Source organism: Periplaneta americana, chromosome 2, assembly GCF_040183065.1.
Source record: "Periplaneta americana isolate PAMFEO1 chromosome 2, P.americana_PAMFEO1_priV1, whole genome shotgun sequence".
Classification (NCBI taxonomy): Eukaryota; Metazoa; Arthropoda; class Insecta; order Blattodea; family Blattidae; genus Periplaneta; species Periplaneta americana.
The window spans coordinates 89,468,997-89,488,271 of NC_091118.1; the positions used below are offsets into that span (position 1 = coordinate 89,468,997).

The window sequence follows — 19,275 nt, forward strand, 5'->3', positions numbered from 1 at the left end:
AGACTTGTACTTTTTCAGATTTTCTATCGCAATTTCGCAAAGTGTGGGCTTGGGTATAAATGGCTCAGCAGTTAGTATTTGAATTTCGTGACGATCACTTCTATTTGCCCTATGCACATTTAGTTGTTACGTAAATAATAGTTTTTTCTGTCTGTTCAGGGTTGATTGAGTGTCCTCAAGGAAGTCTTCATTCTCATCCTTGATCATGTTTACCCTTTCCTGATATCCGTTCCTAAATTCCTTTATACCCTTATATAAATCTCTAATGTTTTTATTCTTACTATGTGTTTCTACCTCATTCATTCAGCTTTTTCTTTAAGTAATTTCTCTTTTTATTCCTTATATATATATATATATATATATATATATATATATATATATATATATATGTGTGTGTGTGTGTGTGTGTGTGTGTGTGTGTGTGTGTGTGTGTGTGTGTGTGTGTGAACGCAATATTTTTCATCAAGTTCATTTTAGAAAAAAACATGTTAGTAGCCATACGTGGATTCAAATATTGTCAGCACTTTAGCTTCGAAATTACGTAAGTTAAGAGATCTGAAATTAGGTAATAACTCACACTATTTCTTGTTGATTTTACTTGACATTTTAAAAAGGGTAGGTCTATTGTTGTTGAAGACTCTCCTATGTATTTGAAGTTCGATACATTCATCGGACTGCATTTTCAAATAATAATGGTAATGATTGTGGGTTGGCTTTTCCATTAAAATATTCTTGAAAACGTATTCACTATTTGAATCTGCACAACAGATTAAATTAAAATAAGGCATTGCTTTATTGCATGTGACAACTATTTTATTAATATAAACCATTTTTAACAATCCTATGTAAACTCTTACCTATAAGTTTATGTTTGTCAGAATCTTTCTTATGTTCAAGATCGAGGTGTCGTTTGATATTATAATTTTTTATATAAACCTCGACTTAAGAGTTGAGGCATTGAGCTTTACCTTTATTCAAATTGACAAAATAGTCTTGTTACCATACTTCTTGTAAATTAAAACGAAACCTACAATTTATTCATCATTTTCCACCACTTTATATACTCTTGATTAGAACTCTGTGCTACCGAGTTCAACCTCTGATTATACGTACACGTAGGTAGGTAGAATGTTTGTGGAGGGATAAATGAAGAATTGGTGTATATAGTGCCTACGCGGGAACAAGTGCCCATGCCTGACCTGAACTAAGAGTAGAAAAGGTAACTATTAAGACTCCCCTTGTAGCAAAAAAAAATACGTAGACCTATATTATATAATTAAAAATCCTAAACTTTACATATAACGCAGCGTAAATTACTGAGATTTTCTAGTGATATTAATGATTAGATATTCGAGTGAAACTGGTGATTAGAATGTCAGTGAAAGGAATGAAGTTCAAAGTGTCGTAATAGAATATAGACAAATATTTTAATAGAATTTTTGGGGCAAGCATTTCGAGTGATGAAGAGTCAGGTTCGTCGTGCACATAATAACATTTATCACGTATGTTCGTGTTGTATTTTTGGTTGTCCGTATTGACCGAAGTCTAGATTATCGGGGTCCGGATTAACGAGATTTTACTGTACGGAATGGATGGTAACCTCTGCACCAAAATTTAAGAGATAATTTTACATGTTAAATATAACAAAACATTTATTACACTTTCTCCTTCTATGAAGCACCGTTAAGCAGAAAAAAATACTCTTTGCAATGTGTGCAGCGCTCTACTGCGGTAATGGCCCGGGAGAAATGACTGATTGCTGTACAAGTAGATAGGTAAAAATAATCTGAATAGTTAATCTGATTGCTGTACAAGCAGATAGGTAAAAATAATCTGAATAGTTAATCTCTTGAATGCTTTTTTGCAATTTAAACCGCTTACACATGAATTTAAATTTAAAAAATAGCGAAAATCGTTTAAATAAATCTTGCAACGCAGCGCACGTCGTGTGTTACCTATTGAGTACAGCAGAGGAGGAGGGGAAAGTAAGGAGTGCAGGCAGCGGTTGCTTAGAGTTATTGCAGCAGGCGTGGTGTTGCTAAATGCTTCATAGAAACTTAACGATTTCCTCTAAAATGGTGAATGTTAGAGAATAAACTTATGTAGATTTTTTAGATCTCTGCTCAAGGTCTGTTACCAGTTTTATTTTGGTGCAGAGGTTACTATTCATTACGTATATAATAATTTCTAGAAAGAATTAAAACCTTTCTTATCTAGTTATTTAACAGTTATGGTTACGTTATTTAAAATCTAAATTTCTTGAAGATGTTTTGAATTGGAGGTTTAATACTTTTATATTTCATGTGAATTATTGCCTGTTTAATCAATTTAGATAATGAACATGGATAAAATAGTGTAATAGTTGAGAAGGAACAGACGGAACTACGGCATGCACGTTTCTTTGGAAATATCGAAATCAATTTTTGCAGCATACTTTGTATAATGACAACAGTGATATATTCAACGTATAATAGAAATCCTCTTCTGTATAATTGTCCTTAGTGTAGCACTTCCTGAACATCTTAACATAATCTACAGAAACTGTACTCTGACAGGAGAAGAGTAATTCTAAGTTAATTCTAAAAGGAATTACTTTTTTATGAGTACTGTGCTTACGAGATGTCATTACACAGAATATGACAGGTTTAATTAAGGAAGTGCAGCAGGATAAATAGTTGTACAGGGCCATATGGAATCAATTGACTGCCTCTGGGTGTAAAAAATAAAAACTCAGCTTAGTCTTATCCATCTGTACATCTATCTCAGTGACGTAAATAAAAACTTGGGGAAACTTCTCTGTCTAATAGGACGCACGAACCCGTCTGAACAGTACATGTAGGCCTATGTGCTCATAATTGCCTAAATTGAGCATTATATGAAAACTGTACAAATCTTAGTATAAACTTTTGTCACATTTAGAATTGCGAAATAATAACAATGGTACATGTGATGAAAGTTGAAAGCAACAATAAATTGCTTATGTTGCAACAGATGAAATGGTAATGTTTCCTTTAGCATTTCCTTTTCCTTTCTCTCTGATGTCCAAATGCATACACCGATTAACTAATTACATTGATATTTCAACTCTAGCTTCAATCCTAGCGTTACCTCTTAGTCGCTGGCTATTTCAATATTCTTTTCGTGATATTCGAATTACCACTTTACTACAATTAAAATCATTCTTATTGCATAAACTATTCAAGATACCGCCGCTAAAGCTAATAAAATTGTCATTGTTCTTACTGTCATCATTATCGTCATTTCCTTTGCGAACGTTGCGGTCATTTTAGTTTAAAAATAATCGAATGGAACGACTCATATTTACGGTAATATTTTATAACGACTTGGTTATTCCATTTTCAGAAAATGAACAGAACTTAAGTTAGTAAGTTTTCTTCCGACTGAGACTTGTTTCACAATGAAACACATAGCAATTATTGTGTTGTTCGACACGAAACTCAAACCACAAAGATCTCGTCTTTACTACCTGCGCAATTCTTCAAGATGTGCTTCTATTTATTTTGTGGGAACATAATTTCAATATATGACTTTTGCAGATCTATTAGTTTCTTAACATACGAAATACAAAATTATATAAAATAGTAAGGTATGAATATCGATTTCAGTCTTTTTAATAACATTCTTATCCTTAGTAATTCCTAATAATATCAGGAATGCCATTATAACTGCTTCCCGCTTACTTTTATATTAAACCAGGAATTATTAAACTGAAAATTTTGATTTCTAAACCAAATTATTTGTTAATCAAAATTGACCATTCCAAATAACTGATAAATTCAGAACTAAAATTTTGTGTATTCCACCGTATCCTGAAACATTTACAGGTTTTCAGAACTACATACACTATCCATTATCAGAGCTAATAGGTGTGGCCAGATGGGTCGCCTACTCTATTGGGCTGTCGATGCAAATGGGCAATAATAATACCAATATTAATCCCAAAAGTCTATTTCTGATAACAATCACCGTGGAAACTTTGAATTGAAACATTGAATTGTTTTCATAACCAAATTAATTATTAAGCCAATGGACAAAATTCTTTGTAAAGTGATTCATTTTATACGACCGGGGCAATTGCTTTCATGATCAAACTGGCAATCCTGTATTACTGGTTAATATGTTTTCGTAATCAAACTGATCATCCTAGATACGTGATAATTTTTATAATATATATGAATATCGTAAACTGCTGGATTATTCAATCAAATTAAGCGCGTTAAATTATAAAACAATTTGTTTTCGTAATCAAATTCATTATATTAAATTACAGGACCGATTTTGTTTTCTTGATTATACTTTTAATTCTAAGTAACCCGATAAATTTTTTGTACAAAATGACTGTCCTAAATTGCTGGACAAATTATTTCTATAATAATCACTTGAAAGTATAATAATAATCCGTGGCGCTACAGCCCGTGAAGGGCCTAAACCGACCGGCCGGCTGCTGGCCTCACGCCCACATGCCGAAGCAGAGGTGGACGATCATCCAACCAGAATGGAGGTATCGTATGGTTAGCACGATGATCCCCCCAGCCGTTATAGCTGGTATTCGCAACCGGATTTCGCTACCTATCGTAGCTCCCCAAGTGCATCACGATGCTGGGTGGGCACCGGTACCATACACTGTCCGAAATTTCATGAGAAAATTTCTTCCCCCATGAGGACTCGAACTAGCGCGCATTCCGTAACGCGAGTCCTAGGCGGGATGCCGTAGATCGCGACGCCACGGCGCGGGACACTTGAAAGTATAAGATCAATAAATGTCGTTTCCGTAAGCAAATAGATCATGTTATACAGAGTGTAACTAAAATGTATGTCAGAACTTTAGGGGCATATTTCTCTCATAGAGAGGATGTAAAAATATTATCTGGATATTGGTCCAGAAACGCTTTATTTCTTTATTTCAGCCCTTTTTCTACAACTCTACTTACATTGATGCGATACATTATGAAATAAAAATAGATACCACATGGAAGTATCAAATGTTTGTGCCGGCATTGTTGGTCACGTTCTGGTGGGACCTCATGTTCTTCCACTCAATTTCAACGGAGAAAGATACAAAGAGTTCTTGTAGTAGAGCTTACCTGTTCTATTATACCATCTGCCGTTAGTAATACGACGAAACACATACTTGAAGTACTGTACGATGGAGTTCTGTTCACTTCGTTGTCAGTGTTTGTCGATTTCTAAACCAAAGGTTCCGTGATAGACGGATAGGTATAAATGGACCAATACCTTGACGCATGCGCTCTCCAGACCTAAACTCACTAGACTTTTATTTATGGTGTCATTTAAAAGAGCTTGTAAATGGAACTCCGGTGCAATACGAAGAGAGTCTTTCGAGCCCGTATTTTGGAAGGCTGCGAGACAAAACGACATTCTACAGGGATGCATAAGCGCATCCGAGATCGAATGCGACGATGCGTTGATACTAACGGGAACCATCTTGAACACTTCTTGTAAGACAGATTTTCATATGATAAGCTATTTTTATTTCATAATGTACCGCATCATACAATGTAAGCAGAGTTGTAAGAAAAGAGCTGTAACAAGGAAATAAAGCTTTTCCGGACCAATGTTCATATAACATTTTACATCCTCTATCTGAGGAATATGCCCCTAAAGTTTTGACATAGCTACATTTTAGTTACACCCTGTGTAAAACTTCAAATGAAAGTATTTCTCGTAATCAAACTGATCATTCTAAACAACTTAATCTGTTTTATGTTGAAAATTAACATACAAAACAATTGGGGAAAATGTTTTCGGAATCAAATTAATCGCGTTAAACTACAGTTTTTTTCATAATCGAATTAATTGTGTGAAATTGGGAAATTAATTTTATTTTCTTAATAAAACTGGATCACCTTCACGTATCAAATATCCATCCCAAACTACTGAATCAAATGTTGTCATGGTAAAAATGATAATTTTTAAATAATTTCACTATTTTTAATAATCTTAAATCACTTGACTACTTGGACTAATTTGTTTAGTAATAAAATTGATCATATTGAATTGCAGGAAATTTTCTTCCGTAATAAAACTCAGGAGATACCGTTAAAGTTACCTAATAAAACTCGCCACTTCAAAGTAACTGAATCATTTTTTTATAAAAGAGATTACACCAAAGCATTTTATTGATTATTTTCGTAATTACATTTTATACCTTAGCTAATTGTGTATATTGTTTTTGTTACAAATCGATTATATTAAATTACTGGATAAAAAATGTTTAATATTGACTGGCAATTAGTTGCTGGGTTAGTTCATTTTGTAAGTAATAAAACTGTTAACAATAATTCTGAAACAACGGCATCATTTTAATAATCAAATTAATCGACTTCATCTACTTGTTTTCATAATTGAATAAAATTATACGTTTTAAACTAATGGTTCAATTCAACATCAAATTGACAATTCTATACTATTTGACTATTTGTTGTATAACAAAAGAAGATTCAATTTAGGCTTATACTAACTATTGCAGCAACCATTTTACTAATCAGTGTTGTGCAGTCAATTTATCGTAGTGAAATATGTAGCCTATATCTTTCTTGAATATAATGATAATATGTTTATACTTCTTAAGTAAAGTGTAGCAAAGAAATATGTGCTTCTTCCAAAGCACTCCAGTAACCTTTCTCTTGATTTTTCAAAATAAATGTAAGGGAATAAAGCATATAGTTTTTTTCAAAGGACTTTTTAATCAGAATAATAATATTTATAAGTATTCAAGATGACTTAGGACAAAAACTTTCGTTTTGAATATAGTAATAATATGCCAGTACTATTCTAACAATTCTTTTATATAACTTGGCTAACATTTTATACAATGCCGCTTAATTAATTATATCGTAAAATATAATGATAATAATAATAATAATAATAATAATAATAATAGTAATAATAATAATAATAATAATAATAAGTAATATGTCATTTGAATTTTTATGGCACTTTGCGCTCACCATTAACTTTACTTATCAGCCCGAAAAATATCCAGCAATGTATAATTTTTAAATCTTGACTTGCAATGAAACATTTAGTTCCACATATTAATAATAATGAAGATAGTGATAACGATACTCAAGGAAATGTACCTGAACTAAGTTTGAATCCCCTGAAAACAGAGTAAAATTTTTGTAGGAAGATCGCTGTTGTAGCAGGCACTCTCGTTTTCTCTACCTTAATTTCATAATGTTACCATCGTTTTTAGCATGCAGGAAGCAATGGGAATCTACTGCATCATATCGCTTTCCAAAGAGATCAACTCCAGTGAATTTCTACGGCGAAGCGTTCTAATAAGCAGGTAACGACAGTAAATCGATGCAGTTGGCGCCGACATAACTTAAATGTAGTTCTCGCCATTGAATCTCAAATTGTTAAGGAGCCGGAAAAGTTTCAAATGTCTGATTCTTCAATGCTGCAGTTGCTGATAATAATGCTACAGAAGAGATTTTCGTTTGGATTTTATAGACGAGAAAGGAATTGTCACTGGGGAGTTCAGATTCCTGACGGGAGATGGCGTCTCCCACTTCATTGTGTATGCAGCTTATGACAATGGAGATTTCAAGATTCTCAGCGCTAAAAACATCAAAGTTAACTTCGGTAAGTAGCCTGGTGGAAGGAGGTGTGGATGACTTGTTAGTTACATTTACTTTTCTATCCGAAGTAAGACCACTCAATCTATACAGGGTGAAAGGGGTGTAACTGCATTAATTTTAAGAACAGAATCTTTAGGTTACAAATAATCAGAAAGTAAAATGTCATTTAGTTTTTTGAACAACGTTTAGCCGAAAAAAAAATTGTGTTTGAAGTTTGAATCACATTTATGGTAAAACTATTGTATACTAAGAGGTAGAAGTGGTAAGATATCAACGCGAAGGATTAGTCGAAACATATATTCCTTTTTCATTTTTCCGAATATCGCTTTATTTGTATAACCTTCTGAGTCCTGAGACATTTTTGTTTTATTTTTAAAGTTCAATATAATTCTACACTTCAAAAAAGAGGAAAATGAGGAAAATTGCTGAAAAATTCTGCAGGTTACAGTTAGAGCGAGAGATGAACAACGATCGAGAAAGCAAGACTAACAGCGCCCGCAAAACCGAAAACCCGCACGACAATGTTGTATATGTCGCGTCGCTGACGTAAAGACTGCTTGTGAGTGTTTCGAGACGCCGAGATTGATCACTTCCGAAGTCCCGAACGCCAAGCAGTCTTGAATTTCCACAATTGTTTATACCTGACTGAACTTTTATCTACTTTTTATCTACTTTTATCTAGACAGACAGACAGACAGACAGACAGACAGACAGACAGACAGACAGACAGACAGACAGACAGACAGACAGATAGATAGATAGATAGATAGATAGATAGATAGATAGATAGATAGATAGATAGATAGATAGATAGATAGATAGATAAGTGCATTTATTGATGCATAATAAATTATACAAACTCATGTACACAAGATCCTTCGCACGAGCTCGTACGGCCATTCGTGCTATAACTATGCACAGTTTGAATCTTCAAAACGAAAATAATGCCTACTAATAATAAAATAGTGAAACAACAGTTATTATTATTACTACCGTTATCATTGATTACCACTATTATAACTAATCTGACTTTATACCAAATTTCACAAAAATAAAACAAATAAAATAAAAGGGAGATATGAAAAACAGACACGCACAGTGACACACACACACACATACACACACACACACACACACACACACACATATATATATATATATATATATATATATACTGTATAAACAATTCAATTTCTTGTTGAAGCTGCACCAAATTATCCAAATAATAAATATAAAGGTAATACAGTATATAAATAAAAACATACACACGCAATAAAATACAAAAGACACAGTAAATACAAAAAAAAGAACATTATCCCCTAATTATATCATTCGCTCAATGTTAATATTACTCATTGCAACACTAATAAATCTTTCCCTTATCCATCGGCTCCCTCCCCTCGGCCAATTCCACCCTTAACCGTCGAACTTTTGCCATAAATTTTCCCACACTGTCACAGGATTTAACGTTATTTAATACAGCGTATCTCTAGTTAAAGCACAAATGCAGGCACATTGTACTATACCTACTTCGGGTCTCTACACATACATCTTATATCTTAATCATATAAGATGAAGCATGGTACATTGCACACCCAGGACTCAGGAGGGTAATAACGTACAAAATTAACTGATTAAAAACGCATTTACAGTGTGACGGAAATTTAATCACTTAATTTTGCACGTTATTACACAAATGAAGCGTTTTTATAATAAATAACAAAGGAATATTTTTTTCCGGCTTGTTCTTCGCTTTGATATCTTACCAATCTTACGTCTTAATACCTACATACTTACATAAGTGTTCTGCCCATGAGGAGGTCTTTTTCTGCAAACCCAGCTTTCTCAAATCTTTCCTATTTTCTGCCTTCCTCTTAGTCTCCTCATATGATCCACATATCTTAATATCGTCGATCACCTGATATCTTCTTCTGCCCCGAACTCTTCTCCCGTTCACCATTCTTAGTACATATGCATTCGAATTGAAGAGAGGAAAATTGGAGGAGTAACTTTAAAAGTGCGCAAAACGCGTCCTTGCAAGGGAGTTCGGGGCTGTGAAAAACTTAATATGTGAGCTCCAAGGCTGTTGGCTACTCGTCTGAGTCCGAGTTTCGCTGATCCACTAAAAGAGCTCTAGAAATTTTTTAAGGGAAAAAGCCGAAAATGGAGGTAACATAATAGTTGTCTCAATACCAAATAATTTTATCACAAATGGGATTGAAACTTCAAACACAAATTATTTTTTTCACCTAAATCGTTATTGAAATACCAAAATGACATTTGACTTTTTGGTTACTTACAATCTAAAGATTCTGTTCTTAAAATTAATGCAGTTATAACCCTTTCACCTGTAGATTTCAGATGCTTTCTACCACTGCAAGGATTAAGTTGACATATTCAGTAATGACAGCTGTTTTCTTTCTTCAATCATTCCGTTCGAACTTAACTTATTAGAGCTCTTTTACAAATCTATTAATCGAAACCTGAAGTGAGTAAAAATCACTAATGATCATGGCATTCTTTTACTAAAATGCAGCGTTTCATCTTATAACTTATTAATGACTGTACGAATAATAATGAACTGGAAACACGGGACTCAACACGAATTATGTATGCACAATCACACAATATACTTCTATTTAAAATGGCTTCGAAACCTACTTCAACCAAACGAGTAGATATCATTATGTATGGTGACGACTTCTAAATTTATTTGCATTTTCATCCTGACGAGACTAGTGATGTAGTAAATAAAATAAACGAAGAGTTGAATATTCGGTTTCACTGTGGGAACACAAATTTGGACTACGGTGCAATCCAGAGAAATCGCAAGCAATGGTAATGGAATATGATCGTCTACGTAATACAAGATAGTAGTACTGTATCACATATAAAATTGAATAACATCAGGAGAATGGAAGAAATCCAAGATCCTTAGTATTGGTCAACAACAAATTAAATGACATTATTGTTGAATACAGTGAAACAGTTAAACACCTTGGTATTTTTATGGATAGCGATCTAAATTGGAACGCTCAGGTAACACAAACTTGCAAAAAATTATTTTATCTACTCCACTCCTTATTTCATATGAAAGAATTTCTACCATTTTCTCTAATAAGGAATTTATTCAGATTTTTGTAATGGTCCATTTAGAGTTTTGTGATTCCTTGTTAATTAAGGTAAGTTCACTTTTAGCTGAGAGACGACATCGTGTTTATAATGTATGCATACGATTTATGTGCAGTACTTGTAAATTTGACCACTTAACACCTTTTCCTCCAATTACTTTCCTGGGCCCGTCTGAAGGAACGGAGAACAATACATTCACTCTCTCTTCTATTTAAAATCATGCATACTTCTACTCCGAATTAGCTGCTACTGCACTTTCAATTTCTCACAACTCTTCGAAACCGACACCAAGCACTTCTTTTTATCCCTCATCACAGAATCTCTTAATACTCATCCTCCTACATTACAAAAGTTCCTCGCCTCTGGATTTCTTTACCTACTGATTATCACAATTAAAGGGTTCAGAGCCATAGTGGGCCAAGCACCATTTACTAAAACCGTAGAAAACAAGGGTTAATATGAAGTTATTATTATAATTCAATGGAAACATATAGCAAGTAATAGGCCTATAAAGTATACACATTAAAACTAAATGATATGTCAGTCTTCATTAAACTATGGTATTCACTTAATTTTAACCCTTGCTTTCTCCGTTTTTAATAAATGGCGTTTGATCTACTATGGCTCTGAACTCTTCAATTCAAAATGACATTGTAAAATTTTTAATAGTTTTTAGCTATTGCTAGGTGCGTTGATTAAGATTGCTCTAGATTCAAAATTGCACACTTCTTTTTTATATTCGTTAATCATTGTTAGTTGATTAGGATATAATTATCATACTTAATCATTCTTTTTAAAGTTTATATGACTGTAGCCTGTATGTATATATTTTTACTTTGTGGTTTTACTTTGTTTCACTTTTTCTGTTATTGTATTTGTATTTCTGATGGTGAGGGGAAGAAGGCCTGATGATCTTAAATACACCATATTAGATAGTAATAATAATAATAGTAATAATAATAATAATAATAATGATGATGATAGTAATAACATTTTTCTGGGTACATAGTGCATAAGTTATTCATTGCTTCTTGCTTTAACACTAAGAGACAAAGAAGAAGTGATCTCTTTTCTCTTTATCTTCTTTGCGACTTGAACATTGTAAAATACAGTATAGTACTAGACTGCTCATAATAAGAATAAAATAAATATTATGATACAGCAGAAACGAGATCTAAGGGTTGTATGTGTATATAGAATGTAAATTTCAAATAAGTAATATGATTAAAAAGAAAACGAAGATCTTATTATTTAGTCTGGCGTATACAATGTTTTAGAAGTATAATAACAGATCGCAGAAGATAATTTAAATTATGATTTGTCTCAAATTCCTCAGTTACTTTGAAATATTTACAGCATGATTATAACATGATGGTCTGAAAAGCGAATAGAATCATAATGATTGTAAAGCAAATGTAAATTCTGTTAATAAATTACCATCTCAAAAATAACTGTGAGAAATATAACACATACTTTCTTATTATTCGTTTCACTTGTTGCATAACAATTCAATATCTTCATTGCTACGAACGATACTTTTGCTGATAGTTTATCATGTAGTTTATTTTCTATAACCACCATTTTAAGGACAAACTTAAATTACATCATTGCTATACAACATAATAAATAATAAAAAAAAATATATGAGATACATTCTGTTTTATAATTATATTGCAAGTTTTTTTATATTCTTAAGAAGTAATATATTTCATTTAATTTGTTAACAATATTGTTTGAGTAAGAAATATGAGCAAACATAACATTTGTAACACTTCGAATTACTAATGCGGAAATTCACCTACGCGAACAAAGAGTAGTTTACAATATTAGAATCGCTGAACTCTTTTTAGAATGAAGAACAGTGTCTTAGGGTATACCTGTATAGCCATACCGTGAGTGAGAACTAAATGTCCAAGAAGGCAACGACAAGCATAATCAATAATAATTTCTCTTCAAATAATAATTATTCCTCGGATGAGAACTTTGCCATAAAATTTGTCAGATTTTATACGTAATACAAAAACGAAGAAAGAAATCAACTGATTTTGTTTGTAGTGGATCGCTATTGTGTGTTTTGATTTTATTAGTTGTAGAATAATTTTCTAGTAGTACTGTAATTTTAAAGTTTTACCCATTTCATGAACATAATTTTGGGTAAATTGACTAGCAAATATTTAATATGAACGAAATCTGCCCAATATGTTTATAATAACAAAATGTACCTACAGTAATCACAAAGACAGCATATTTAAAACTTGGTTTGTGTGGAAACTCGGAATAAATTTTGTACAGTATCACGTTATTTTCTCTTTATAATTCTTGTAATGGGAAAGAAAAGGATGTAGGCGTATTAAATCCGTTTCGTAAACGTTTGTTATCTTCTTGACATAATAATATGAAGCTAGTTTCTCGCTTCGCTTGATTGTAATCCAATTTTGAAAAAAAAAAAAAAATGTGACATGCACAGTCACCCAAAGAAAGATTGGGCCTTTGGAATATTCAAGGTCCCAGATACTAGGTACTGCGCATGATCGGAGATCCAGAGTACAGATACACAAGATAACGTGCAATTGATTTATTTAAATTCACTGTACTTGTTTTATTGTTTGAACTCGTTCCGAAACGCACTTGAAGATATGCAAAAAAAATGTTAATTTGGTGTAAATAATTGAGAGTAATTGAGCTAGCCTTGTAACAGGTGTTAGAGAAGACCCTTCTCGTAATAGATATCATTGGCTGGTCTTATTCTTATTATTATAGAAATTTATTCTTATTAAATGTGACTCTGATTTTCTTAATGAGTTTCAAAACGATAGGTAGCAAAGGGAAATTCTTTCATTTTAAATTCGTTAATAGTAAAGGAAGTGAACTAACCGAAATTATTTCCTTCACTTTTATTTTTATTCCCTTCCCAACCGTAAATTAAATGTACGTATAAAATTTTCAATTTGTGGCTTTATTTTAACAATAAATAATGATAAAGAGCTTACTGTGTCATTGTAAATTAAGTGATTTTTCTTTTTAGCAATGACAATGACATTTAAAATGTTTTTTGCAACAAGCATTGAAGAATTGATTACAGATAACAATAGCAACTACATTTATATTCTATTGCATAATGATTTCCTTGCCATTTTTTTTTTCAAGATTCGATTTCTGAGACTGAGGGAGAATAAATAGAAACTTTTCCCTAAGTTAAAAAATATTGAGAGGTACAAAAAGATACTGTAGCTAATGAAGCGAAATTAATACATGAAATTACCTTCTATTATTTTACTAAGAATTATAATTTGCGGGTGCTCGTGTGGAGGGGGTTAAGTCTGAAATTGGCTAAAATGAGATAAGTACAGATTTTAACTTCCCACGATTACTTCTACCTTGTGTTAAAGGGGTTATGTGATTTTTCCATCGATGACGGAGTTGTAGTGCTCCATATTTTGTGACAAAGGGATTATGTTCAGTGCCAAATGAGACAAGTTTACATATCTCTTTTTACAAGTCAGACGTTAATGTGTGAAGGGGATTAAGTTAACTTGACTCTGTTTGTACCGTGGAAATTTATTTGTATGGGAGGTTATGTTGACTTATCCCCTTTAACTGATTGACATGTCCACATAATGCACGGAGATATGATTGACGATAGGAGAAAATTAAAACTAGTAGATGCTACAATATGTTTGCGTTGTGATTAGGTATTACCGAGGTTTTCCCCTAATGTAAAGCGAATATCGGACAATCCATAGCGATTCATCGGACTTACTACGCTAAACATCATCGCGTAATAAAAAATTACATCGAAGTTAAATAATTTCGTAGCTGATACCGTGTCCTTAAATAACCAATTAAAAAGTAATGAATATTGTTCTCTTTAAAGTAACAACTCCCATTTGTTAACCTTTCCAAACTCAGGTGGCAGCCCTCAACCTGATGTACCCAAGTAATTTCTAGATATATTTAGTAGTAATTATTCGAATATCGATCCTGATTTTATACCAAAAGACTGATATGGAGATGTCCGTACGTGGTAATATTTCACATGTGCCAGTAGTCTGTAATGACGAAAGCATGGATGGAAATAAACAATCTGACGACTTGAGTGAGGAAACTGTAGTCCAGCTTGCAAGGATGAAACGAAAAGCTCCTAAAGAAATACTAGAAAAGCAAGAGAAGATAGTAAGAGAAAAGGGAACACGGGTGTAGAATATGTTACTGAGAAATGGAAAAGTGTTCCTTCAAGGGAATGCAAATCTTTGGGAGAATGTAGAATGAAGTGCTCGTCTCGTTTTAAGGACGATACAAGGAAGAAAATGTTCTGAGATTACAGGGATTACAGTTCTATGATAAAAGAGTCGAATATGTGTGTGGACTTGTACGATTCGAAGAACCAATCACTGCAAAGAGAAGACTCTATCTCCAAATAAACAAAAGTTTAGGTATGTGACTTATGATTAGGCCCACCACCTGCAAATAGATAGTAAATTAGAGCCTATCTGCAAAACGTGTTTCATAAAATGGGAGCCTCAACATCTGGAATACTTCTCCTAACTACTGAGTACTACACCCTCCTTCAAATAAGTGGTCTGAGGACGCTATTCAGAGAGTTTATCAGCATATTTACTCTGTTCCAAAATACGAGAGCCATTACACAAGGAGGGATTCAAGAAGAAATACCTACCTCCCTACTGTACATTGAAGAACCTGTGCGAGGAATATCAAGGACAACCAAAAATCATCAATCGTGTTGGTCGTCCCAAGTATGAAGAAATATTTCACTCACAGAATATCGCAATAAAAATACCAAATAAAGATACATATGCCAAGTGTGGCAAATTTGAAATGTAACTGGCGGTAGCTCCAGAAGATCAAAAGCTCATAATCAAAGATGCTCTGAGAATACATCAAGAAGATGCTATCAAAACGTACCTCTCCAAAGCAGCTGACAAAGAGAAGTCAAGAAAAGAGAGTCAAAACAAGGAAACTGTAGTTTTCAACCTCCCAACACCAAATCTTGAGACGTCAAGTAAAAGGCAATGATGGACATATAATTTGACAATTCATGATTGTAACATAGGTCAGCCTCACTGTTTTATGTGGCACGAAGCTATAGCCGGAAGCGGGTTCAAATCAAATTGCCTCATGTTTATACAAATATGTGTTCAAATGAAAACAACAGATTAGAACAGGCCGTTCTCTATTCCGATACAGCAGGAGGTCAAAATAAAAACAGTTATGGTGGCTATGTTTTTTGCATTCATGACAAAGGAAAACATTAAAATAAAACAAATTGACTACAAAGTTCTCGTTCTGGGTCACACCCATTTGGGATGTGACTCAGACCACTCAGTTATTGAGGGGAAAAAAGAAGACAAGTATGTTCAAAATATACTACGTTCATGGCTGGTATCAGCTAGTTAGAATGTGATGAAAGAACATACCATTCAAAGTGATAGAGATGCAACAATCAGATTTCTGTGATTTTGCAGCCCTCCGTGATACAGTGCTACAGGCAGGAAAGAAGAATTCTGAAGGTGAAACATTTTTTGTGGAAAGAGGTACGTTGGTTTCGTTATTAACACGACAGGAACTACCTGGTGAAATAAAAACAGATTTGAATGAAGAGATTCGTTTTAAGGAAGTGAGCTACTGCCTTAGAGGCCGTGAAATCACTGAACCCATACGATTTACCATACATGATGGGCCTCCGAGCATAAGTAAAGAGAAGAAAGAGTATTTCCAAGATCTTCTTCCTTACATCCTCAAGATATTTTGGGGATTTTATCAAAATCTCAAAACAGATGTTCTTCCGGATGAAGATGAAACAGAAGAGTTTTAAAATATATTGTCATGTTAGTATTGTTGACATGTTCTACTTTATAATTAAATTGTTGTATTATTCTTAATCATTATTCATTCCATCAAAGAAAAAGAACTCATTTTTCGTGAAAACATCAAAATAAACTATTGAAATATTTTCAGTGATTGTCAAATTAAAGTTATTATTGGTACTTTTACATAATATTTTATTGTTGTAGCATTCAGTCAGTTTAAATAATTCAAACATTAATCTCTTGTTATTCTATATAGCTAATTTTCTCAAAAAATGATTGAACCAAATGGGTTAAGTTACAGCTTTTTTGTACTAAAGGGGTTATATCAGTGATTACACAATAATATTAATTAATTACTTCGCACCTTTCGATGAATACCATGAATGAATATATCATAAACGAAGTAAATATATATTTGGACATTTACAACCAGTTTTCGTGTAGAAATATTTATATCTTTATTTATGAAATAGGTTCAAACTTTGTTTTTGCTCTCCTGAAAAGTGAGTAATATTGTCTTAACCCCCTTTACACGAGCACCCGCGAATTTTGCTGTAATAATAATTTAGTTAATTAACAAGGATTATCTCATTAACAGTAACGGATTCCTATTAACATGTGGAATCAGAAATAAGGATAGATGGTTCTAGATTCATTAGCGTCTCATTAAGTCACTGTTTATCTAGAAATGATTGTTCATTTTAGTAAGTATGTATGATTGTAAGTGAACTCTAAGCAAATAACAGCAAATTATACTTCTCGGCAGGAATCGAACTCTGATTGCTTGATTCTATGATCCATCGCCTAGTCGCGAAGCTATTTCAATATTTTTCTCGGTAACCTAAACTTTCTTTATAAGAAGTGGTGTCATAGTGGCTTTGTTTAGATTATGTAATTATACTTAAATTTGATTAGTTTTGCAATTAGCTGAGCAAATTGACCTTCTTGTTATTCCTTGCAATTTTGGATTTGGGGTAATTACTTTTATTTGCAAGGTGTGCCTTATTTGTTGTTTTTATTTCACTTTAAATTGCCATTCTCTATACCAGAAGTCCACACCTGTGGAGTAACGGTCAGCGCGTCTGGCCCGGGTTCGAATCCCGGTCGGGGAAAGTTACCTGGTTGAGAGTTTTTCCGGGGTTTTCCCTCAACCCTATACGAGCAAATGCTGGGTAACTTTCGGTGCTGGACCCCGGACTCATTTCACCGTCATTATCATCTTCATCTCATTCAGACGCTAAATAACCTGAGATATTGATACAGCGTCGTAAAATAACCTAATAAAATAAAATCTATACCAGAATACTAGCGTCATGTCTCATTTCTTATTACGATGGCGGACCGGCGATTATTATCGTGTGAATCGTGGAAGAGAATATAGACTTTCCACCACCAAGAGTCAGTCCGTCCTTTTTTGAAGGGAGAGTACGTGTATTAACCTAGGCAAAGAAAAATTACCGATTGCCATACGCTAAGACAGTGGTTCCCAATCTTTTGAGTGTCACGGACCCCTTGAAGCTGATATTTCATTTTGGCGGACTCCCAAAAACTTTCGAAAAATTTAGACTGGTAAACATGTTACACTCATTAAACATTTTGCACAATACAGTGAATTTAAGATCCTTAATAAATTGACAGTGATATTAATTTCGTTTTTAGCTTTTGAATATAACCTGAAAGTACAAAGTAATTTTACGCTATACCAAGTATTTGCCGCGAAAATGAAACCAGTTTTTACAATTACCATGAGGTTATTAGTGTGATGATTGATATTGATTTGCGAAGTCTCGCATATCTGCTTCAATATAAGTTTATTTTGATATTTGTTTTAAAAATTATTGAACAGGAAATGTTATCTCACACAAGTATGCTGATGCAAATGATATTAGGTGTTGAAATGCAATTCGGGAAACATCGGGAATATGAGTGGTGCATGCACCAAAATTGCAACGGATATGTTGTAAGAAACACGACTCGAATCAGAAAATAATTCTAATAATTCCATCAGATCCTCTGTATTTTTGACGGGCAAACTGTTATTTGTCTCGAAGAAGTGATTTTTCATATATGTTTTTCTTTTTTTCATTGGAGAACGAATAATTTGCCTTCAATACTAATGTCAATCAATGAAAATATTTCTTTATATGTCCAAGATATCTGAAGAGAGTTCGTCATCCTATATTGCTATGAAGTCACTGGGAGTGGGAAATGAATCAAATTGTCGATTAATAACACAGGGACACCACAAGTTTAATTTCTTTGTCGTTGCTTCAGCCTTATCCTGGACGGTGGACACAGTTAAAGTTGAACCGTGAAGATTAGAATTAAAAACATAAACATATCGGATAGGTACGCACGATTGGCAAGCTTAAGCCTTGGTGTTTCTGAACCGACGCATGCGAGTTGCGAGGTGCGAGGCCCGCCTCGCACAAATCCGTACCACAGGAGAGATAGTGAGTGGTTTCTATAACTGCGAGGTGCGAGGCTGCGTACCTCGCAGTTATAGAAACCACTCACTATCTCTTGCACAGACCGGATTTGTGCGAGGCGGACCTCGCACCTCGCAACTCGCATGCGTCGGTTCAGAAACACCAAGGCTTAAGAGAAGTCCCTCAAGCGAACTCATTCCTTTTAAACTTTGTGTCTCAAAAAGTTTATAAACAAAAAATAGTCCAGCATGCTGATAA

General features: G+C 33.5%; 1 protein-coding gene across 2 annotated transcripts in view; it reads left to right on the forward strand.

The window, feature by feature from the left end:
• The window catches only part of LOC138694409 (uncharacterized), a 51,601-nt gene that overhangs the window by 22,558 nt on the left and 9,768 nt on the right, over positions 1–19,275 (forward strand). Inside the window, exon 3 of one of the 2 annotated variants that reach the window (XM_069818102.1) lies at positions 7,501–7,632. The exons of the other annotated variant lie outside the window; for it this stretch is intronic. Coding sequence (XP_069674203.1) covers positions 7,501–7,632 — 132 coding nt within the window. The remainder of the gene's footprint in view (positions 1–7,500; positions 7,633–19,275) is intronic. 2 annotated transcript variants of the gene reach the window in all.